General features: G+C 37.5%; 1 protein-coding gene across 1 annotated transcript in view; it reads left to right on the plus strand.

Moving 5' to 3' along the window:
• Nucleotides 1-6,717: 6,717 nt before the first annotated feature.
• Nucleotides 6,718-26,090, plus strand: part of LOC5570505 (myosin heavy chain, non-muscle) — a 167,865-nt gene continuing 148,492 nt past the window's right edge. The window contains exons 1-2 of the mRNA XM_001659142.2: nucleotides 6,718-8,087; nucleotides 25,428-25,643. Coding sequence (XP_001659192.2) covers nucleotides 7,953-8,087; nucleotides 25,428-25,643 — 351 coding nt within the window. The 5' untranslated portion in view covers nucleotides 6,718-7,952. The remainder of the gene's footprint in view (nucleotides 8,088-25,427; nucleotides 25,644-26,090) is intronic.

Genomic DNA, 26,090 nt, shown 5'->3' on the forward strand with positions numbered 1-26,090 from the left:
CGCAGGACCAACGTAACAATGAGAGATTCTCACTTCTCTTGGTTTCTTTCGATTATAACAGAGCAATACTTAAACTTTTATGAAGTTATTCACTATAGTTCGAAAAACTATGTCCTTGGCTGCAATAAAAGTGTGGCTCAGTTTTTGATAAAAGAGAAAGTAAACAATGAGAAAACTTCTCAATGTTAGATAGGTCCTTTTAAAAAGCTACGCGAGAAATTTTTGGAGCAATTTTTCTCTGAGAAATTCATTTCTTATCTTTTGATATTTGCTAGTTTTATTGGTTTCTGTTTGATCCCTTTTTTCACGCAAGAAATCTCAAAAAAACGTATTTTCAAGACACACAGTCGCTAACAGCCCTTGACAGACCAAACCTTAAACTACTCGTCCGTGTCGTGAGTAGCGGATGAACATTCTTCGATCGTCCGTCGCCGCCAGGATCACGCGAATACCTTTGTGGAAACTAAAAGGTAAACCGCTCCTCGAAAGGAGCTGCGTATGATGACGAAACGAATTGTGGTGGGATGAACAGCCAAAGGTGGAAGACCGCAATTTGCTCCTTCTTCAACACATTCACCACACCGATCGACAACATCTGTCGTCGTCTTCGTCGAAACGTCCAGCTGCACTGTAGTGTTGTTGCAAGCCTGCCACCAGAGCTCGTTTAGTTCCCTTAAAGTTGACGGATTTCGCCCAAATTTTTATAGTAAGTTTCAAAGAGTCCAAACGCACAAATTTGAAAGTGTTACCGAAGATTTTTACGGTTTGATTCTCCTCATATAAAAATGGACCACCTTAATGATGACGGAGTGGAATCGTATAAGTTCTCGATCGTGATCGTGTGTTGGTCGCGTACCTACGTCAAGACGAGAATCTCCATTTAAGAAATTGTCCGTATGGGGAGGACTTGCTTTGGAAAAAGTCGCGCGCTTGGAATGGAGCGCACAGCACACAATCGCGTTCGGTTCGTTGATTTTGTTCGATGACCGAGCGAGCTTACACGCAGAGAGCTGACTAGTGACGCTGATCACTCCCTCCCACAGAACTACTCGGGAAGCCATAACGAGAGGTTGAAAGTTCGATCGGACAGAGGCGTGTACAGTGAGGAATGTTTTTATCACACGGTCGACAAAACTTCCTAGCCAATCAGATTATGCTATATGTAATTCAATAATTTAAATCCTACGGATTTCATAAGTTCACGTAATAAGTGTAGACGAATTTTCGTTTGATTTGATATGCTAATACATCAAAAGAACTGATTTTTTCGGTATTTTTAGTATCAAAAATTTGAATTTTCGCCAAACAAAAATTTGGAAACCGTTATCACGGGATCTTGTAATGTCAGTTGGTTCAAACATTTTGTCAATCAGGCGATTTTTGACCGAGATACAGCAGGGTAAAATTAGCGTCCCAATAGGCTAGGTGATTATAACGTTCCTGAATCATGCTACTCTTGGAGATAACTGAACACTAGTGTCGAAACACATGAAATCCACACAGAATTAAGTAAATAAGATGGGTCAAAGACCATTGAAAGAAAATCTAAAATCAGTTTACACGTTACTGTGAACCAGTTGCTTGAACATTTAGTTACCACTTCTCTACTATCATCGTATTCCGTGTAATGGAGTACTTATGTTACATTGAAGATTGTATGTAAGTGCTATTACTTCAATATCTTAATGCGAGTGAGTTTTCCAGAAGTTTTTTTAAATGGCAAATCTGGCAAAACAGTTTTTGGTTATCCAATACGCATTTTAAAATCAATTAATCAACTCATAAAACGTGGTGAAGATGGATAAATAATGACAAAAATTGATGAGCTCAGGTTAGATTCTTGTATGCTGGACGAGTGCTTTACCAACTAAGCTACCGAGCGACTTGGTGACCCAATAGCTCAGAAGGCTACAAGTTTTGAATTCAAATCTGAACAGTTCACGCAGATACCTTAAACAAAATTTTTGGAGAATCTGAAGCAGCAGGTGAAACAGTTTGGAATCAAACTTCTGAGATTGCACTAAAACTTCAAAGGCACTAATCTCGCGAAGGAAGCATCCCACAACAGCGTGCATTTTATTTTGACCTTGTGCATTAACAGAAAAAAAATAAGAAGATCGGTAACGTTTGCCTACTATTTCTCCTTTTGAAAACGTGAGTAGGGGCACAAGTCATTGTGACAAGGCCATTGTGACGACCATCTTTGGATTCCGAGATGTTTCACCTTAAGGAATTCAGGCAATGTTTGTCGAGAGATGCTTGATAGATTTCCATTTACATTCATAGTAAATTTTTAATGAGATCTTTGTAGGAATCTCAACAGGAACTAAGGCAACAATTGGCCAGTTTTTTGAAAGATCATTAAAAAGATAATTTGTAGATTGCTTATAAGGTTTTTAGGGGATTCTAAAATAGGTCCTTAGCTGATTTTTTAATTCTTAGTAGATTCGTAGCGGTTGGCAAAAAGATGAGCCAAAAAGAATGTCAAATTTCTTGGGAGATCTATTGAAATTTTGGGCAAATTTATTAAGAATTCCGTTTCATGGTTCCTGGAGTTACCCACGATATGGATTCTTGATGAAGCCTTGCCTGTATTACTAGTTTGAATAGTTATTAATCTATGACAGAGGTTTGTATGGATTTCTGCAGATTTACAGTGATTTTTTCCAATCATTCTCGACAAATGAGGAAGATCTTTAATGGATAAATAAATAGCGAGGTTCTTTAGGTATTCTTGAGCAGATTTTTGCTGAGTTCTTGACGAATTTCTTGGCCAGATCTTTACTATATTGTTTGGAAGATGCTTTTTCGGATCTTCTTCTTCTTCTTTTCTGGCGTTACGTCCCCACTGGGACAGAGCCTGCTTCTCAGCTTAGTGTTCTTATGAGCACTTCCACAGTTATTAACTGAGAGCTTACTATGCCAATGACCATTTTTGCATGCGTATATCGTGTGGCAGGTACGAAGATACTCTATGCCCTGGGAAGTCGAGAAAATTTCCAACCCGAAAAGATCCTCGACCGGTGGGATTCGAACCCACGACCCTCAGCTTGGTCTTGCTGAATAGCTGCGCGTTTACCGCTACGGCTATCTGGGCTTTTTCGGATCTATTGTACTGATTTTTCAAAAATTATACATAGCTTCATAGGGGTATAGTAAAATGTTTTTGACGTGATATAGCCAGAGATAGATCTCTGCTTCGATCGAACATGAGTTTCGCCAAAGGAATTTCTATAGGAGTCATGGCTCACATGTAACGCATAATTCCGAAGGCATTCTCTAAAGAAAATGAGTTGGCTTTTGAACTTTGTCGTTTTGTGGAAATATATTGTGAATTGAAAAACACTGAGCAAAAATTTGTTCATATGATTGCCAGATCTTTTTGTTCATATTTCTACACATAATTTGTATATTATTGTTTAAAATTCTTTTAAAATTCATACCGTTTTGAGCTCACAGTACTTTATAAATTTAATCAAAAATCATAATTTTAAACAATAAAATCCTCTAAACATGACCATTTTGTACGAAAACAGAAATATCAAGTCGCAGGATTATTTTGTCATCAGTTTTTAATTGTTTAGAAAAATCCGAGAATTGAAAAACTGATTTTGAATGGACGCCCTGTCAATGCATTTTCTGTGAACTTCTGAATTACTAGTGAACCACCAGAAATTTTGAAAAAATATTGGAAGGCTTTATTTCTGATTTTCCTTGAAGAAGTTTTGTCAAAATTATAGAAGGTGTTCCTTCCTATCGTATGGCGCGTATTTTAATATATACTTAAAAATTTGTGGCCATGTGGGTAGCGGCGTTAGCTGTTAAGGTTCTATTTAGAATCATGCATTTTCAAAAACAAAAAAGGCAGTTTTCTTCCGAATAGACAACAAATCTTAAGAAATAAAAATGTCCGTTTTTCCATTTTGATAATCACGACTAATGGACGTTCTTGTTTTTAGTGATTTGTTGATCTATCGAAAGAAAATTGCTTTCAAAATTTTGACAAATGCTGAGCCTTGAAGCGTAATGTGAGTGCCACTAAGTGTTGGTTTGATGTCCGTTGAACGAACGGAACGATTTAGTTTGTATTGAAATGATAGGCGCGCGTGTGTAGTATACATGAGAGATGGATGCATGTGGGTTATGAAAAGGGTCTCATGAACTGTGGGGATGTGAGTTCGAAACTTGTAACTATCTAAGTTATTGGGTCACCAAGTGGCTCGGTAGTTTAGTTGGTAAAGCGCTCGTCTAGCATACAAGTGTCCTGGATTCAAATCTCAGCCGAGCACGTGGATTTTTTTTGTAATTTCACCCATATTTTATCCATCTTTACCACGCGTAATGAATTGATTAATTTAAAACTATGTGTTGATCACTGAAAAACATTATTAGCTTGGATGATTACCACGTGATCACTCATTCTGCAGTGATTCTGGTTGGTCATATTAAAGTGATATTGATAGCTCCATAGCGACATTGAAGTTTCAGCACATCAGCCTTCCTTCCTTCCTTTCAGGCATAACGTCCCCATTGGGACAGAGCCTGCTTCTCAGCTTAGTGTTCTTATGAGTACTTCCACAGTTATTAACTGAGAGCTTACTGTACCAATGACCATTTTTGCATGTGTATATCGTGTGGCAGGTACGAAGATACTCTATGCTCTGGGCCCAGACAACCAGAAATCGCACGAAAGTTCATGTTACAACTCGTTTATTCATACTAATTACATCAAACTCGCAAAACACCGTTGATAAACTCGTCAGATTGATGAGCTTCCTCGCATAAAATACTTCTTTTCTGAGTTCATTTGTACATTTTGTTTCGTCCCGTATACTCGTACAAAGTAAGTCGAATCAAACCGTAGCAGCTGTCAAATCGACATTTGTTATCATAAGTTAACTCGCATAAGATCACAGGTTAGTTCGGTGGAATATTTATACACTCGCATTGTATGTTATTATTCACCACATAACATATGCACGCATATCGCCTCCACTTTTGTACGTGAAGGCCTTTTCGCGACATCTTATAAGTGAAATGTTGTACATACAAAGCCTCCAGGTGATTTCGTTATACGTACATTTTGGTTGTCTGGGGGGAAGTCGAGAAAATTTCCAACCCGAAAAGATCCTCGACCGGTGGGATTCGAACCCACGACCCTCAGCTTGGTCTTGCTGAATAGCAGCCATCATCTGATATTCTGATAAGGATTACTCTGGAAAGCAGCCATGAATGCTGAAGGTAACCACCATTTCAACGTGGTCTTCTCGTGGCGTAGTTGGTAACGCGCCAGTCTAGCGAATGGGTAGTCGTGAGTACGATTCTCACCGGGAAAAAAATCTTATGCATTTATTTTTTAAAAGAAAAAATGCATTTTTTTAATTTATGAATGTAAAAAGTATGCAGGGTGTAAGAAGGTTTAAAACATGTTATATAGTTCAAATGTGTCTAGAGTGTCCATTTCTTGGCCATTTTGCTCGTCCCGGGATTCGGGACTAAAATAAATGCTTATCCCGGGAAATCCCGGGATTTATCGAATTTTCAATAAAACTAGCATTTTGGTTGAAATGGAAGTACAAATTTAACAAAACATTTTTTTCAATGGAACAAACAGATAATTTAACTTTAATATATATAAGACTTTCTTATTCTGATGAAGTAACCTAACAAAAATCAAAACTTAGCTTGACTAATTACGGGTTTGTTATGGATTTTTTTTCAAATTCTCTATAACATTTGTGAATGGAAGTATGATAAAAACTTAAGTCATAATTTTAAAGCAATTCGCTTCAAACATTTGAAAAGTCATAAAAACTTCAGAACAAAAGAAACGATTAAAGACATTAAAGATCATTGAAGATATTGTAGATCATGCTAAAAGTTATTTACTGAAAATAATTGACTGAAGTTTACTGCCGTGAATCGCATGTCAGTCTCATCTAAATTTATTAAAACTTTGCAAGCACACAAATTAAAATATGAGTTTCTTACTTGGGGTTCTTGCACAAATTATGTCACGCTTCAAGGGGGGGGGGGTCAAGCAAAGCGTGATAAGCCTTACAAAATTTTCGGAGGACTTATCAAAAACCGTGAAAAGGGGGGGGGAGGCTGTTAGAAAGAGTTGATATTTAGCGTGACATAATTCGTGTACCATCTCTTGGTAAATTGATCTTTTCATGAAAATAATTACTCGTTCATTCTCTTTTTCATTATGCTTTTCATTGTTTTTCATTGATATTTAGTGGTTTTCATCAAATTCTACGTACATTTCGGGAATCCCGGGATGTCAGAAATAAAATCCCGGGAAACGGGAAATCCCGAAATTTGTCAAATCCCGGGATTTTTTGTCCCGGGATGGACACTCTAAATGTGTTCAACGAAAAGTGGGATAAAATGCAAACTTTAACAACCCAGGCACGCCCCTGCCCACGTAGCTGAGCGAACCCATTCTGCGGTTCGCTCTCACTCTCTCCCTATCACACACTGTCACCGAGTGTCTTCGTCATCATCGTCGCGCGCGGGGTCTCTTTTAAGCAGCGCTTTGAACGACGAATGCGACGACGCTTTTGCTTCGGTCGTGGTCGCGGTCGCGGTCGCTCCCCGGCACGATATCGCATGGATGGATACCCAACCCACCCTTTTTTATCCCGAGCCGTGAGCACTTAGTATGCGTGAGCCAGTTGGCCAGAAGAAAAACTGTCGGGTCGGAAATTTTAAATTTCAGTTGAATAAGTGCCAAGTGACCGAGCAGAAGTCACTCTGCTCTCCTCTCGTGTGTTGAAGAAACCTCTGCACTCTCAAACCCTAGGCCTCTCCTAAGCCCACACGGTGACTTTGGTGGTGGCACCAAAAGCTTACAACCTAGACGACGCGTATTAACTTTCCGCTAGCTCTAGCTCTGTTGGTTAACTCGGCCGCAAAGCAGAGACACTCCTCGCTTGTTAACAGTCGGTGTACATATTCGTCAAGTGTTGGACGCGAAAGAGCAGAAGAGCTGAGCTGTGTATTAATCTTTCTGTGCTTCGGAGAAGATCCGGGTTTCCACTACTCCGAGTTTCAGTTCGTTGTTTAATTCGTGATTAATTGTGTTATTTATCGAGAAAAAACATTCTTTATTTCGTGTTATTGTTACGTGATTATTTTATTCGCCAAACGCACATTCTACCGTCTGTTAAGTTTCAGTATTTATACGCAACCGCAAGTGCCTTTAGTATTACAATTCGTTTATTTTCCCAACCTGTGCAACCTGTTTTGGATATTAGTCAGGTTCTGCCATCCCAACAATAGTAATAAAGGAAAAAGTTTCAAACTCAAGTCAACAAACAAAACATCTTTAAGAAGCCCACACCAACACACAAACACGGGCAAAAAGTGATCTATCTACCACTCCACAATAATCCGTATTCGTTGTCGTCGTCGGCCTTTTGGAAAATCTTCCAGACGTCGTCCAGCGTGTCAGTGAGTGCGCGATTGTTATACATTTGTGTGGTTTTTTTACTCAATTCTTTTTCAACAGAAGACGAAGACACAAGGAGAAAGAAAATCGAAAAGAAAACGGCAACGAGCCACACACAGCAAAATAAGAAATAAGAGTTCTGGTGGAATAACAAAAAAAAACCTAAAGTGCGCGAGAAACACCCGAATCAAGGAAGAGCAAGTGAGCAAACCTCCCCAAAGGGAGAAGACATCAGCCAGTGACTTGTTTTCGTGCCTGTGAGCCTCCCGGAAAGCGCGCAGAAAGTGAGTGTCCAGAGAGAAGGAGAAGAATCGTAGAAACCCGTCGTAGGCACAACTTCGAAGACCAAGCACGACTTTTCGGAGTTTTAAGTTTTCGTTGTTCGCTGTTGTTACTGTTGTTATTGTTGCATTTTGTCGCTTTGACCACGGTCAAGTCGAGGATCGCCTCCAACACCACCATCATCATCGCCAACGACAGCAGCACAGATTGAAAGATGGCAGATGATTTGCGGGATCGCAACGACCCGGAGCTGAAGTATCTCTCCGTGGAGCGCAACTCCTTCAACGATCCGGCCACGCAAGCCGAGTGGACACAGAAGCGGCTCGTCTGGGTGCCGCATGAGACACAGGTGAGTTTTTTGTTTTTAGCTTAATTGGGTTGGGGTTTGGAATTCCGAGTCTATTCAATTAATGAACAGGTTTAAAACGGAAAAATACAATGGAAGTAACTTACGACCATTGAAGTATACTCTATAGGGAAAACATTCCTGGAAGAATTTCTAGTAAATTACCATTCAATTGGATAAACTCCTGAAGATTATAAAAAAAATCCTTCACATCTAAGATGGAATCCTTGGTGGCAATTCCATTAATTTCTCAATCATTCATATACAAATTTTTGAATAAATTTCATCGGAAGGTTTTTAAAATTTTCTAGTGAACCTTTTTGTTACGGGTTACTTTTTTATTTTCTCTAGAAACATCTCCCGTTTTTTCACTCAGGTATTCCTGGATAAACTTCTAGAGGACTTCCTCTGGTAGTTTCTCTAGAAACTGCCAAGAAGCGATTCCTGCACAAATTTCTTATGGCTTCCCTAGAGGAATCTTTCGAATAATTCCTGGAGGTATCCTTAGAGAACTTCCTGAAGAAATTTTTTTCGTATAATATCTTGTGGTAATTTCTAGGAAAATCCATAGAAGAATCATTGGATACAGAAGAAGATAACTGCATATTTAGACAAAATTCTAATGAATTCTTGAAGGTAGAATAATCCTTGGAATCTTTTGAATTATGTCTGAAGGAAACTTTGGACAAATGGCTGATATAAATTCCGCTTGAATTGCTGGATAAAATCATGAAAAAAAATACCTAGGATAGCATCGTCACGAGGAATCCATAAAGAAATTATTAAATATGCATTCTGAAAAAAAATCTTAGGTATTGCGCATTTCTTTCACCACTGGACTATAGCAGAAGTTTTTATAAGTGCGGAAACGCTAATGAAAGTGCGCAATTGCATCAAATCGGTTAGGTGTCTTCGGGGGACTTATTCTTCGTAAATCAAAGAATAAGTGCTCTGAAGACACCAGCAGGATTCAATGCAATCCCGCACTTTTATTCACACTTTCGCACTTATGAGGCCGCAATTCGCAGTCCAGTAGTGAAATAAATACACAATATGTCTATAAAAATATAACAGATTTGAAGCGTTCTATAGTTTCTGTTTGGTCTCAATTTGTTTTTTGTTCGTTTCCTGATTAGCCTGTTTTTGATTGGCATTTGGTCTCTTTTTTCAGGCACATGGTCTTTTAAGTTCACATTTTTTTTAGATACTCAGTTGCTGTAAGCCCTAAAAATTGAATCGGTGCAAACTTAGAAAAAAATAAAATAATTGCAACAAAGTTCGTCAATATTTTGCAATTTGTAGGTGACAGGTGTTAGAGTAAGGTGGGGCAAAAGTTCGACCTTAGTGGTATAATCAAAGTTTCCTGGAAAACAGTAGCAGTTAAAACAAAACAAATACCATACAATGAACCTTCAACATATTGGCTATAATTTTGCTGAACAAACTTGTGTCAAAATCAGTGGCGTCTCGTCCTAAGGTGCACTTGGTGCACTGCACAGTCAAAGATTTCAAACTAACAAATTAAATATATATTATAATTCTCAATACTTCCAACATTCATAATGTGTAGTTGCTTGAAAATGTTGTTTGATTTCTTCACCTTCAACTGGTCCATCGCCCTCAGTGAACAAACCGTTTGATTCTCCCCCCCATGGTCCTGCTCAACCAGCAAGCGAAAACAGCGAAGCAAACAAGACAAACTGCCATGCGTCTCCATCGTATTGCAGAGAATGTTCATTTCAGTCGTGCACTCTTTCTTGTGCACGAAAATAGCGTGTATGGACACAGCAGGAATGTGCATTTCTCGCGTTCAGTATCATAAGGGCGTAACTACAATGATCGATTTCTCTTCATCGATTTTCTCTTTGGTCAATTACTCAGCCGGGTGATTGTTTTGGACTGCTATTTTCGTTTCAGTAGAAAAAACTCATTGTCCTTCATCATGTTACATCGTAAAATGTAACCAAAATCGATTGAACTTCGTGCACTAATCAAAAGAGAGAATCGACGAAGAGAAATCGATCACTGCAGATACGCCTGTATGATACTCAACGCGAGATTTGTATTGACATTTCTAGAGCAACAGTGGCGTTGTATAGGTAAAATCTGGTTCACTCCAATTTGTGCACCCGAGAGAGAAATTGCCCATGACGCTCGCATTGGTTTGCAAGAATTGAGAAAGCGCGCGCAATTGGAGTCACGACGTGTGCTGTTGGAAGAGAAAGCGTCAACGCCATACATGCTTTGTGTGTATGTATGTTGCATGGAGCTTCCGGGTGTCGCGCGATAGTAGGCGCAATATTGATTTGAACCAATACTATATGTTATAAACATATTGGCCAAATTGATTATGTTTTATCTTATTAAATACACAAAATTCATGTGGCTTTGAATTGATTTATAAACTATGTGTGAATATAGTTTTTCTTGCTCAACAGACCGGCAACTGATAAATTGCGGTGGGCGTAAAGTGGGTTTCAGCGTTCAACAGTCAGTCATCATTTCACTTGAAAGCTTTGATGTATCCACAAAAGTATACAAAGAGATGTACCAGCGCTGGACATCGTCAAAAAGCTAAGATATCGTGGTACAATTGACAAGCTGTAAATAATAAGAATTATTATATAGAATAACAACGTTAGGAATGATGGAGATTCGGAATTTCGCGAAAGCCACGAAATCCACGGAATTTATCCTTCATCGCGAAACTTGGAAAATAACGCGTAAATAGTTGAATTCTGAAGGTTTATATGATGATGTCAGAAAAGTTCAGGTTTTTGCTCATAAGAATGGTTTATTTATTTGTAAGCCGAGTTTCTTATAAAAAAATGTGCTAATCGTTTAGTTTCAAGTTAAACGTCTTTCTTATTGCTTTAAATTTGATAATATGATATTAAACTTCTTATCTCAGTTCGCAAAATACGAAAAATGATTGAAATTTATGCATATAAAGGTCATTTTTACTGTAAATATACATTTTTATGTCAAATATTATCAAACTATGGGACCGCGATTAATACGCAAAATTTTTCTTTCATCGCCTTGGTATCAGCGAAATTTTGAGAATTTTCCTTTTCCCTAAACATTGTATATTGGAATCATCCAAAATTCTTAAAACTTACAACTAGTGATTGAAACGAAGAAAACAAACAAAAAATACGTCCAATAAGCAACAAATACAATAGCTTCCAGACACTTCAAGATTGCATACAGTATTGTAAATTACATTTTAAGGTGTTAATAATAAGAAATTACAGTTTAAGCTGAAATACATTTTAAAAAATCAATTGAAAAATTCGTATTTATAATTCAAAATAAACGGTTTGTGCGAGTCAGTGCACAGGTAATCAAATTCCTCACGGGACGCCTCTGGTCAAAATATTTACTCATTTTTAGTTATAACAGTTTCAAAATTGATTGTCTTATCCGAACTTTTGTCCCACCGGTGGGGCAAGAGATCGAATTTAGTGTGGGGCAAAAGTTCGCTGGCTAAAACACAAAATATTGATACTTTTATGACAGGCATACTTTATACCAGCCGTAAACTTAAGTTTAACGAAAAATACACACTAAATTTTCATAAAAAATATGCCCAAAACCGAGTTAATTGTAATATACTCAAAAATAGCAGTTTTTCGCAAAACTAAGTGGAAATGTAAAATTTTGGTGACAATTTTCACACGATCAGACATACTTAAAAAAATTTGAAGATAATATGTGGGTTTTAGGCAATTTACAAATTTTTCCGTGATTTTATACATGGGTCGAACTTTTGCCCCGCTGTTTCGAACTTTTGCCCCACTATGGGCCAAAAATTGTTTTCAAGCGTTTATGCAAAAACTAATACACCTCAAAGCAACCTTATTATAGGCCTAGAAACGCCCTTACATAAAATATTGAAAAAGATTTTATCTTCAATTGGTTCCATGCAACGAAAGTTTGACCAAAAATTACAATATTTACGTCGAAAAACAACAAATAGCCATAACTTTTGCAAATCTCAATCGATTTTTATGATATTTGGAGTGAAAGTCTCTTACTTGAATAGCATTCGAACCACCATGACATTTATACAGTGGCGTCTCGTCCTAAGGTGCACTTGGTGCACTGCACAGTCAAAGATTTCAAACTAACAAATTAAATATATATTATAATTCTCAATACTTCCAACATTCATAATGTGTAGTTGCTTGAAAATGTTGTTTGATTTCTTCACCTTCAACTGGTCCATCGCCCTCAGTGAACAAACCGTTTGATTCTCCCCCCCATGGTCCTGCTCAACCAGCAAGCGAAAACAGCGAAGCAAACAAGACAAACTGCCATGCGTCTCCATCGTATTGCAGAGAATGTTCATTTCAGTCGTGCACTCTTTCTTGTGCACGAAAATAGCGTGTATGGACACAGCAGGAATGTGCATTTCTCGCGTTCAGTATCATAAGGGCGTAACTACAATGATCGATTTCTCTTCATCGATTTTCTCTTTGGTCAATTACTCAGCCGGGTGATTGTTTTGGACTGCTATTTTCGTTTCAGTAGAAAAAACTCATTGTCCTTCATCATGTTACATCGTAAAATGTAACCAAAATCGATTGAACTTCGTGCACTAATCAAAAGAGAGAATCGACGAAGAGAAATCGATCACTGCAGATACGCCTGTATGATACTCAACGCGAGATTTGTATTGACATTTCTAGAGCAACAGTGGCGTTGTATAGGTAAAATCTGGTTCACTCCAATTTGTGCACCCGAGAGAGAAATTGCCCATGACGCTCGCATTGGTTTGCAAGAATTGAGAAAGCGCGCGCAATTGGAGTCACGACGTGTGCTGTTGGAAGAGAAAGCGTCAACGCCATACATGCTTTGTGTGTATGTATGTTGCATGGAGCTTCCGGGTGTCGCGCGATAGTAGGCGCAATATTGATTTGAACCAATACTATATGTTATAAACATATTGGCCAAATTGATTATGTTTTATCTTATTAAATACACAAAATTCATGTGGCTTTGAATTGATTTATAAACTATGTGTGAATATAGTTTTTCTTGCTCAACAGACCGGCAACTGATAAATTGCGGTGGGCGTAAAGTGGGTTTCAGCGTTCAACAGTCAGTCATCATTTCACTTGAAAGCTTTGATGTATCCACAAAAGTATACAAAGAGATGTACCAGCGCTGGACATCGTCAAAAAGCTAAGATATCGTGGTACAATTGACAAGCTGTAAATAATAAGAATTATTATATAGAATAACAACGTTAGGAATGATGGAGATTCGGAATTTCGCGAAAGCCACGAAATCCACGGAATTTATCCTTCATCGCGAAACTTGGAAAATAACGCGTAAATAGTTGAATTCTGAAGGTTTATATGATGATGTCAGAAAAGTTCAGGTTTTTGCTCATAAGAATGGTTTATTTATTTGTAAGCCGAGTTTCTTATAAAAAAATGTGCTAATCGTTTAGTTTCAAGTTAAACGTCTTTCTTATTGCTTTAAATTTGATAATATGATATTAAACTTCTTATCTCAGTTCGCAAAATACGAAAAATGATTGAAATTTATGCATATAAAGGTCATTTTTACTGTAAATATACATTTTTATGTCAAATATTATCAAACTATGGGACCGCGATTAATACGCAAAATTTTTCTTTCATCGCCTTGGTATCAGCGAAATTTTGAGAATTTTCCTTTTCCCTAAACATTGTATATTGGAATCATCCAAAATTCTTAAAACTTACAACTAGTGATTGAAACGAAGAAAACAAACAAAAAATACGTCCAATAAGCAACAAATACAATAGCTTCCAGACACTTCAAGATTGCATACAGTATTGTAAATTACATTTTAAGGTGTTAATAATAAGAAATTACAGTTTAAGCTGAAATACATTTTAAAAAATCAATTGAAAAATTCGTATTTATAATTCAAAATAAACGGTTTGTGCGAGTCAGTGCACAGGTAATCAAATTCCTCACGGGACGCCTCTGCATTTATAAGATTAGTTTTGAATTGAGCTAGAAATCTTAAAAAGAAACTCTTACCCCACTCGAACTTTTGCCCCACTTTACTCTACCTAGTTTGTTGCAAATTTTGTATTATAATTACGATTTTCTTCATGTTGTAGAACAAAATAATTCCATCGCCAAATATGCAAACATCGTTTTTTTTTCCAAAAAAAGGCTCAATGATATCATTGCACGGTCTGCACCCGGTTTCGCTGTAGTAATGTAATCTGTCCAGAAAATCACGACAAACGTTACACTCACTTAATTTTCTCTGAACTTCGCATGTGTGTTGAAAGTGTGAAGCTACCAAAGCGTCGTTTTATCTACCACCCGTCGACTATATACCCTCTTGATATCAAGCGATCAGTAGAGTTTCCAAACATTCGGTTCCTTGTGCTCACGATAAGATAAGGGGTAAATGCCGCTAAATGTGCGAGGTGTTATCATCCCAAGCGCAAACATCACTTTCAAGTTATGAAACATCCCCATGAATGAAATGAAACCGATAACAAACACGATGAAATTTTGCGATGATATCGATTTGCTTCTTTCTACTTCGAAATCGGAAGCCACGAACTTGATTGATGAGCTAATTGTGACATTTACGAGTGAGTCGGTGGACAATTTTAAACTTTGATTTGTTCTGCCAGAGTTCGGTCCCAACACGGACGTCCAAGTTTGATCATCAATCGACAAATTGGTTTGAAATGTTCATCCCATGCGAAAAGAAGGGAAAGTCATTGACTAGTCAATAAATTATTATTAAATCATGAGTTGGCGTCTGGTTTGATACCGGCTGCAGTTGAATATTTAGCATTAGTGTTAGTGCCGTCGACATCATCTGGTTGCATTCCTCGGAACGAACAGCAGGGGCACCGGATGCTGCTGCACATGTGCAATCTCACTCTCTTACTCTCTCTTTCCTAGTCGATAGTCAAACAACTAGTAAAACTCTCATTCACCGGCCGGGTGTTCTACTATACAACATTTTATCGCCGGCGTATATTTTCTGTTTTTCTTTTTCTGTAGCCAGGATTGGTAGCGACATTAAGTCTGCAAAATAGGAACTTTAGAGACCTCACGTCCGAAAAGAAACCAGAACAGTAACGGGCGAAATGTAAATGAACGGATTTATCAGAAAAACAGGCAATTCACTAAGGTTTTTTTTAACTTTTTTTAATTTCAATGATTTTTTTCAATAATTTTCATCTGTAATTAAAAGTTCTTAGGAGTTCGTTAAGTAATTTTTAACAGACTTTCTAAGAAATACGTCCAAGAATTTCGTAAAAGACACCTTCAAATATTCAACCTGAAATTTTTCGAAGGATAACCTCAGAAATTGCTCAAAAGATTGCACCCGATTTTTTTCAAAGGTATTATTTAGAAATTTCTCAAGAATTACCCAGTTTCTCCAGGAAATTTGGATTAAGTGTTGTATAATTTGCTGGTATGAGAATTAGAACTGTTGAAAGTTTTCATGAGTTCAAAAGTTTCATGACCAGTTCAAAAATGTTTCATGGATTTCCTGGAATGATCCTTGCTAAATTTTTGGCGCAATCCCTGTGAGAAACCATTGTGAAGGAATTCCTATAAAAAATCCTGGAAGAAAAATTGGAAAAATCGACGTAGGAACTCCTGAAGCAATTCTTGGTAAAATGTCTTAAAAAAGCCTAAACGAATTTATAATCTGAAACTTTGGAATTGACTCTTGTGAATTTTCTCGACAGAATATGTGGAAGATCTCCTATAGTAAATCAGTGGAAGAATTAGTGGAAACTTCTTTGGTACAAAATCTTGGTAAAACTTTTAGAGTAATCCATGCGGAATGTACTGGAATTAGTAGTTTCGGAATGCTCAAGTATTTTCTGGAGCAAATTATGGAGAAACTCCTCCAAGAATCCCTTGAAAATCGCTGGAAGAATTACTGGGTGAGCCGGAACAATATAAAGAATAATTTCTGAGGTGATTCGTGGAGGAGTCCTCAAAAGTATTCCAGAAGAATTTTTTGAAGAAATTATTCAAAAAAATCTTGATAATTTTTCTCGAGAAATCTGAGAAGACATTCCAGAAGCACATCGAGTTAGAGTATCTGCAGGTTTCTCTGAAGCCACCAGAATGTTGGGTCAAGATTTAATTTAAAGACTTGATTTTAGAGAGAATTTTGTTTTAACAAGAGACTTTTCAGAGACTTACATTAACGTAGTGACCAAGTCTCGAAAAAGAAATTTGCTGCCAGCCCTGCAGCAGCAGAACGAAAATGCCGGAAGCAATCTGTTCTCTTCGTTGATGCTGCTTGCTGTTGCAACCGATTTCAGCACATTGACCTAGGTTAGTTTGTATTGGTTGCAACATGATGTTTGACACCACCCCTCGTTTCGGTGGGTGGTTTTCGCATTGCAGGACACATGACCTTTGCGGACAGATGATTTGCCTGCCCAATGCCGGCCTAAGGTATTTCCCCATGACGATGGCCCTGCAAAACTGGACGACGACGCATCGTTTGCTAAAACTCAACCCAAACGTTGTTACTCATATTCCGGTGTTCTCACACGCAATTTTCCGCTGACTTGCCGTGTCTCTTCTTACCGATGTTTTCGCGTTGCGGCTTTCCTTGTTTGCACTCTAGGCCCCGGTTGAAACGTCTGAATCAGCACGGCAAATAATCGCGGCAGCAGATGATGACGCCAACTATACGGGGTGAAATGTACGAAAAGCCGCTCATTTGGCAAAGCCCAGCTCTTGAGGCAGCAAACTGTCTAATTCGTATCTATTCATCGTGTCGAACTCGATTGGTGTGTTGCCATGATGATGAACGCTTCTCGAGTACCTAGCACAACTCTTGACAATTTTCGGATCAAGAGAGGTGACTAGGAGAAAAGTCTGAATAATTCAGCAATATCAACACGTGCCGGAAGATAAGTGGCTGTGGCAAATATTATTCTTCCATGATGCAACTTACGGTTAGAAAGAATGGATTACCAGAATGGGTACCAGAGGATTTGCAATAGCTACGCGATTGAAAAGCGTTACAGTTTTATGCGGAACACTCTATAACGTACTAAGCCAAGCATAATCTCAAATATCACTGAAGCGACTGATGACGTCATCGAGAGGTGTTTAGCACGGCAGTTGCGTGTAGTGTGGTGTAGTGGAACGAAAGCTTATGATGAGTCATCAGTGTTGAATTCGAGTAGCTTTCTTTGTAGTCTGTGCAGTGTGTCCATCCATCCGGAATATCCGGAATTACATATGGAATATAGGAAATACCCGGAAAAGAACAACCCCGGGAAAATATGTATTTCAAACATAAGACTACAGATTTCTTTTAATTTCAAGCATTACGGGCGAAATATCTTCCAGAAGGTGAACATCTGCCTACCACTCGTATTTCCTACTAGCACTTGCTTTTGGTGAGATGGTAGAAAGATAGTTCTATGAAACATATCTAGAAGGGTACCTAATGATTCCTGGCAAGGTTCTTGGCGAGATTCTTGTTAGATTTCTATTCAAATTCAGGACAAATTTATAATGCAATTTTTGCTGGAATCCTAACGCGATTAAAATCGATAATTGACCAGTTTCTTGAAAGATTTTTCTGAGAGATCACTGAAATTGTTATTAGTAGATTGCTAATAAGGTTTTTAGTGGAATCTAGAAAAGATCCTTGGCTGATTCTGAAGTTTTTAGTATATTCGTAGAAGTTGATAAAAAGTTAAGCGAAAAAAATGACTTATTTCTTGGGAGAAATATCTTCTTAAATCCTGGACTCATTCAAAAAAAGTTCCGTTTGGTAGATATCTGAGATTATTTATGAAATTGATTCTGGATAGAGCCTATTTTGGATAAAGGTACTAGTTTGACTATGACGAAGTTCTTATGAGGCCCCTGACAAGTTTTTGTATGAATTTCTGCAGACTCACAATGAATTCTTCCAATCATTCTCAACAAATTTCATCATATTCATCTTCGATGAACAAATAAACAGTAAGGTCCTTTATGTACTCTAAACCAGTGTTGTGGAAAACTCAATTTCTCATAACTCACGCTTGAGATTTCATCACGCAACTCAGCAGTCAAAAAATCACGGATGAGTTGGCTCACCTTTTTGACTCATTGTCTCGTATTTCCACAGTTTACTCATACACGGCAATCATTTCTTGTTAGTCTGGTAAAATTATAGTAATCCTTTCTAACGTAAACAACAACATTCGAGTTTCACGAGTTTTTGATGGGTTTTGCGACTGAATCATTTTTTACGGTTTGGGTTGATTGAGTGATTTTGCATCAAAATCTCAAGCGTGAGATTTGCGAAGCAGATCTCTAATGAGTTTGCTCTCACGGGAGAGCGTATTGATTGAGATTTGAGTGTGAGTCTATCAACACTGCTTGGCTATTAAACTTTGCTCTTTGTGGAACTTTAGATACACAGAGCAGAAATTTATTAATGTAATTCCAAAATATTTCTGAACTTTCTAGGGGTAGACGGCCTTATAGATACTCCAAAAAATATTTTACATATTTATGTCTAAAATTCTTTCAAAATTCAAACCGTTTTAAGCACACAGTATTTTAAAAATGTTATTAATTATAATTTATAAATAAATTAGATCAAGTCAAACTTGTTCACATTTTATGCAAGTCGCAGGATGATCATCCGTACTTTTAATATATTGGGCAGCTTGGAAATATCCGGGAATTGTTTTCCTGTGTTTTTAAGGAGTACTATGAAGTAAAGACATTGAATTTGTTGTTAGGCCGCATAAAACGTATATCAGTCTGAGATATTATTGCGAAAAAACAACAATAACAACAACGCTCGCGTTTTTTTTTTCGAATTATGAATTATTTCGTCGATGACGAGACGACGACCTGCCAGAGTTATTATACGGTGACGAACTTGACGTCAGCCCTATCAGAATTGAATTCGGAGAGAATTGAGAATATCTCTAATTTATCCATCTATGTAACAATCATGATCCACAACACATCATGAGAGTCTGTTAATCATCTTCTGCTACATCTCTGATTAGATTGGGTGGATAACATTGCATGATAAAATCCATCAAACTTGTAAAAAACACAAGGCGATCATGGACCGATACAGATGAGATATTTTTCTTCGCTTGCTTTGATCGTGCTTTAAAATCAAACGACAGCGAATTCCGCAATACCTGGTCCTGGCACAAATGTAATCCAAAAAGTGAACGAGAATCTTAATTTTGTTACACACTAATGTGCAATTTGTGTATTTATAGCCATGGTGGGCCAAACAATACTCTCAGTTAATAGCTGTGGAATGGAGCATAAGAGCACTAAGCTGAGAAGCCGGGTTTGTTTCAGTAGAGGTGTAACACCCGAAAAAAGAAGAAATTCGTTTGAATATTCCTCGTGAAATTCCTCCAAGAAAAGGCTCTTGGAATTTTCGTAGCATTTCATTCAGAGATCCCACAAGCCAATAGATTTCGAAATATAATTAGAGAACTTACTGTGTGAAATGAAGTATTTAGGAATTACTGGACAAATAACTTCCTGAAGTCTTTCATGGGAAACTACTGGTATAATCTCTCAACATTACTAAAGGAAATCCTGAAACAATCTTTGCAACAATTCTGAATGAATGTTCTATGGGAAATCCTAAAAATTCTGAAGAGTAATTTCCAAAGATATCCTTACAGAAATAACAGGTTGAGTTCTTGAAATTCTTGAAAGTTCAAGAAATCCCAAAATCTATTCCTTCAAAAGGTCCTATCTAACATTGAGAGATTCTCTCCTCTCTCGCTTTTTTCGAATATGAAAGACAATGCCTTGGCTAGCGTCCCATACAAAAAAAAAAAAAAACAGCTGAAAAGGTTAATGTGGCTCAGTTATTGATTAAAGAGAAGGTAAACGGATGTCAGATCTTAATATCAGATAGGTCTTTTTGAAAAGTTACGCGAGAATTCTGGATGGGCTGAGGACTTTCTTGAGGAACTTCCGGAAGAATCTTTAGACAAACTTTTAAACGAATGAGGAAGCTAGTATTTTCTGGAGGTATCTTCAAAAAAAAAATCTTGATTGTATCCTGAACGAAAATCTTGGGGGAATTCACTGGATAAATTTCTTCACTGAATCTCTCTGAAGAATCCTCATTAAAACATAGGAGTAACTTCTGGTCCTTTTTGACTCGTGTTTAGTCTCTTATTGGTCTTTTTTTCAGCCTTGAGGTCTCTGAAGTTCCTATTTTTAGACACTTAGAGCATGTTCAGCAGAGCTGCAAGAAATATGTAGGGTAAAACCACCGGTTTAAGCCAGCCCTAAGAAAAAATATTTTGAAAAATATATGGAAAGCCCAATATGTACTGGAAATACGTTAAATGAAAGCTTTCAGTCCATATTATGTATGAAAAATATCTTATCTTAGCATAAACCTTATTTTTAATGAAAATCGCATTAGTCGATAAGTAGTATTGGACAAAAACATTTGCAACGTTTTCAATTTTCATACAAAATGATCAACTTTAGAGGGTTATATCTGAAACCTTCATGGAACGATTTGAATGAAATTTTCCAAATTCTTCAGACAAACATATATTTTTGAGTGATTTTTCCAATCACGAGTTCAAAAACAGTAACGGTTTGACTAAAGTATTATTTTGATGATTTTTTATAATTGATGGTATCTTCAGCAAAGTTGTAGATTATGACGAGACAAACGAGTTTGCTGAAGTTTTTGTGTAGAGCTATCAGATTTAAAGATAAATAGTTTTGAATTTTTCGTCAAAAATTTCACTTTAGTTATATTCAAGCATGTGCTAGAATAAGGGCGTAAATTGCATGATCGATTTTGCTTCATCGATCCTCTCTTCTGTGACAAGATGGAAATTTGTCAGCATTTTTCCACCTTAGGACGCAAGATTGCATCGCTGGCAAGCGATCTGAAGTGAAAAAATGTTAACAAACTTGCATCTTGTCGTTTTTATTCTCAGAAGAGAGAATCGATGAAGAGAAATCAATCATGCGACTTACGCCCTTATTCTAGCACACGCTAGAATTGTTATTACTTTTAGACTCATGTTGGAAAATATATTCAAAAATATAAGTTAAAATTCAAGTTATGTCTGATGTTCTGTGAAAATTTCATTTGAATCGGTTCATAAATAACTGAGATCTAGCTTACCAAAGTTGGTCATTTTGTATGGAAAAAAATGCATATGTTTTGTCCAATACTGTAGACCACCAGAACACGCTCAAAAAATAGTTCTGGAAAACGTGAACTGTCAAAAATACACCATGAACTACCATCAACGGTCACATAAACATGACCTAGTTCATGGTGTATTTTTGCTTGTTGACGAGTTCACGTCTGCTGTTCACGGATACGAGAACGGATTTTTTTCTGTGAACCAATTTCGGCCACATTCTTAACCTCGATTCCTAAACTCGTCATTCATATTGATTTCTTATGATAGTAGTCAAATTAGCAATACTTTGGTCGAATTAGGTAGATTGGAGTTGAAATTATAAGGAAAAAAAATCGAGTTGATTCGGATGAATAAATGATTGTAATTTTAACATGTGAATGTGTTTTTACCAAATAGTTCATGCTAATTTACTGTGTAAAACGGCGAATAATCCAATTAGCGTTATGACCGAAACCGGTGCTTCAACTGTAACTCACCATTCGATTTGTAACTCTGGTGAAGATGGCCTTAGTCGCTGCCTGATGCAGAGAAAAAAATACAAACATGTATGCTTAAACAGCCTTTAATTAAAATTTTTATACTAACGGTTTGCCCAGTATCACACCTGCAGCTAGAAAATTCCTTCTGAGGAGACAATAATTTCCTAATCCACAAATATGGCAACGTACGATTCTCGTACACCAATGTTTCCTTTCCGATACAATCTTCCAATCGATCATTGATTAGCAGATTTGCCAGATTCGATTCCCACCAACCTGCCAGCTCCGGGTAAGTGGATCAGGTCATAGGTGTTAATTAACTCCAGCGAAGTACCCAAATAGCAATCACATCAAGGCTGCTGTCGGAATGACTGGCCAGTGTGACTCATCTAACTTGTATTTCGGTCATCATGATCGATCGTTTCTCGTGTGTACGATTTATGGCCTGGCCGTAAAACCAGCATCGGTTGTGGCTACGAAAGGCAAGCGGTGACATTCGCCCTAACTTTGGCCGTTGTGTGATAACCGATGGCGGAACTAGATTCCTGGCGACGGATATGAGTTTGTTTTTCTCGTTGAAGGTCAATTGGCGTTACTCAGAAGCGCCATCTAGATCTCATTGTGCGAAAACGCACCTAAATGCGAACAGATGTTCTTTCTTCCGAGTGCCCGAGCCTTGCCATGTGGAGTATGCCACGCTCACTGACAGCAGGGTCTACCGTGAAATAATCATCGAACCGTGGATTGGTGAAATCTGGGCACAGGAGGGTGGTACCGTCGAACGGGGTGAATTTGGATGCTCAAGCATGTGGGCAAGTGGCCTTATTTGGCGTGGAGATTTCTCGGCGTTATCTTGTGCTAATTGGTTTTAAAATGGTCTTCATGAAGCGTAGCACAATTTCATGTGAAATTCCAGGACAGGAAATTATTAGCGAATTCAGACATTTTTAAGACTTGCCCAATGCTGTCACATTACCACAGCGCCATAAAAGGAAAAAAAAGGTAAAGCTGACAGCGACGGCGCCCCGTGTCTTGGCTTACGACGCGTCGAGACACATCGAGGGAAGGACGGACATGGAATCAAAACGTCAGAGTAACTAAATACTTCCATACAGGGCAATCTCGCGTGAACTCGCGTCTGTACAGCGCAAGTGACTGAGAGAAGGCCTTGTGGAATCTCGTTTCTTTTTTTTCTCTGTTTGATGGTGCTGCGCCTTGTAGAGTACCCCTCTCGCCGTTGTCTGTTATAACCAACCTGTCCCTGGGCCGTTTTACCCCACTGCCCAGGGGTGGTAGCAGGTCTAGTTTTAGAGGCTTGGTGTCTATTTTAATGCAAATCTCTGAAGGGTCTCTATTTTTAATGGAAGGTATCTAAAGTTTCTTTTTTGATCAAAATGGTTCCTAAAGCAAAATATTGGATCTTTCTCCTTGCTTTGAATCTTAGTGCATAATTCTAGCAGTTCCAGAGAACGGAGACTCTCACGCGATAATCCACCAGGAATTCCTTTTCAGATTCGTTTAGGAAAAAGCTTCAGGAATTCTTCTAGTAATTATTTCAGAGATTTGTTTTGGAATAAAAAAAACATCAAGGATCTTTTGAGTTTTCGAAAAAAAAAAATGGTTCAAGATTTTTTAGGAAAGCCTACAATAATTTTTCAAGGACTTTCTACGTCGATTTTTTCAGTTTTTCTTACAGCCATTTTCATATGAATCTATCACCGGTTGATCTCAGGAATTGCTACAAATTTTCTTCTAGGAATATTCCAGGAAATTTCATAAGAGATTTGTTAAGAAATTTATTTAAATTTGTGTTCATGAAATGCAACGAAATTTGCTTCAGTAATTCACTCAAAAATGTTGCCAGATGCTGTTTCATGATTTTCGGTATCGATTTTTCACTAACTCTTCCACCGATTTCTACAGTAGTTACTCTAGTGGATCTTTCAAAAATTTCTACAGTTTTTACAAAAAAAACCTCAAGGATCATTTTAGTTTAAAAAAAAATGGTTCAAGATTTTTTTAGAAAAGCCTACAAGAATTCTTCAAGGACATTCTACGTCGATTTTTCCAGTTTATCTTCCAGTTATTTTCATATGAATTCATCACCAGTTGGTCTCAGGAATTGCTACAAAATTTCTTCGGAGATTATTCCAGGAAATCTATTTAGAGCTCTTGAAGAAATTCCTCCATTTAGCTCCTCTAGCACTTGTTCTTCGAAATTCACCAACATTCGTCAACGAATTAGTCGTGCGAGTAATTTTTCAAATTAAATCTACTAAATTTGTTCCAAATTTTATCTAAAATTTCACACCAGGATTGCGTTAAATGTTTTTTTAGGTAATCTTGCAGAATATTATCAGGTATTCGATTGATTATTATTTCAATACATATAGTGCAATTTATTTAGAAAATCTACCATGACTTCCTCAGAAATTAGAAAGTTTCTTCATGAGTTCATCAGGAGTTTTTAAAAAAGGTTTATTGCTTTCGGTGTACCTATTTTACCTAATTAGTTTCTAATTAAATTTCTGGAAAAATCTTCAAAAATACATACGGTAATATTTGTCGCAAAATGCATAGAGAAATGTCTGGCTGACTTTTTTCAAAAAACATCTAAAAACTTTTTATCTTACGGTTCTCGTATGGTCTCTGTTTGGTTCCTTCATGGTGTTTTTTAACATTCCAGTTCGGACTCTTTCTTTAAGTATGAGGTGTCTGAAGCTCCCATTTAAGACTCTCAGTCGCTACCAGCCCTGCCACTGCCAGAAGATGTACTTTTACGTGGAGCCGATTTAATCTGCATCCCCCTCTTTGAAAAATTGCTGCGGTGCGTTTACCCGCGTAATGTAGGTCGGAATTCCAATACCACCAAGTTTTCGTACCTATCTTACTGCGTTGTTTGTTGTTTTTGTTAATGGTGATGATGATGACCCCTTCAAAACTGAAGACCGCAAGCGGCGCGAAAGGTTACACGACGATGCCGCACAGTGGTGCCGTACGTTGGCCGAAAATCGAAAATTTGGCTTGTTATTCACTTCCATAACTCATTAGTCAAATATGATTTCCAAAATGTAGACACATAATTTTCAAAACGTCTCTGTCGGATACTTACAGTAAATCATGGTATAGATTTTCCTGTTTTTTCAATATGTGTAAAAATCAAGTAACATCTGCACTTTGTTTTTTTTTTCTTTGTAATCCAAATTCAATTGCATTTAAAACAATTTAAAGTACTATCTAAGCCTTATTGTAAGAATAGTTATTTAATTATCACTTCTGACACACACATATAAAAGTGTTATATGACATCTTTAAGAATTCAACCAATAATTTCTCCAGGGATGCATCCACAGCGTTTCGTTCAGTTCAGGAATTCTCTATGATTTCAACCAGGATTTTTTTATGATTTCAACCAGGAATTTCTTCAGGGATATCTAAGGCTAGCATCCAAGAAATTTTCCGGGTATATCAATGATATATTTTTCTAACTAGTTTTATAGCATTATTTTTGATATTTAAACTGAATTGATTTGTGAATTTCTGATGACGTTTTGCGTCACATACTTTGTTACAGGGTTTATGACCGTTTCGTAGAACAGATGGAACCACCGTGCGCTGTCGCGATCCGGATATTCGAGTTGAAACTGAAGTGTTTTTTTATTATTTCTGTCTTCCAGGGATTCGTCGCGGCCAGCATCAAAGGCGAACGTGGCGATGAGGTCGAGGTGGAGCTTGCCGAAACGGGCAAGCGCGTCCTTGTGCTCAAGGACGACATCCAGAAGATGAACCCGCCCAAATTCGACAAGGTCGAGGACATGGCCGAGCTCACCTGTCTGAACGAGGCGTCCGTGCTGCACAACATCAAGGACCGATACTACTCCGGGCTGATCTATGTAAGTACACGATTGGATAAATTATTTTCTGCAATGAATTCAAAAGAATAAGAACAAACATCACGTTTTGGTCCAATACAACCCTAAGATTGTGTTTTAAATTTTTTGGGTGCCTGCCTCAAATATTACATATTAGAAAAAAGTTAGAAAATTTTAAATTACTCGGCTATTTCAATCAAAAGATGTAGTGGCTTGACTTTTAAATTGTCGAAAACACTCAAAGTCCTCAGTAAGGTGAACTGATGGTATACTATTTTAACGTAATTCGAAAAACAGTGTTGCCAAATTTTCTATTTAATAAAAAAAGATTGAAAATCTTTGAAAAGTAACTGATTTAGCTGATTGATATTCAGTTCATAAGTGAAGAAAAACATTGGTGCCACACTATCGATACCGAATCATTGTAAAATTTCCGTAAGATTTCGAAAGAATTGTATTTAGGTATGT

The sequence above is a fragment of the Aedes aegypti genome, chromosome 2 (genome assembly GCF_002204515.2).
Source record: "Aedes aegypti strain LVP_AGWG chromosome 2, AaegL5.0 Primary Assembly, whole genome shotgun sequence".
Taxonomy (NCBI): domain Eukaryota; kingdom Metazoa; phylum Arthropoda; class Insecta; order Diptera; family Culicidae; genus Aedes; species Aedes aegypti.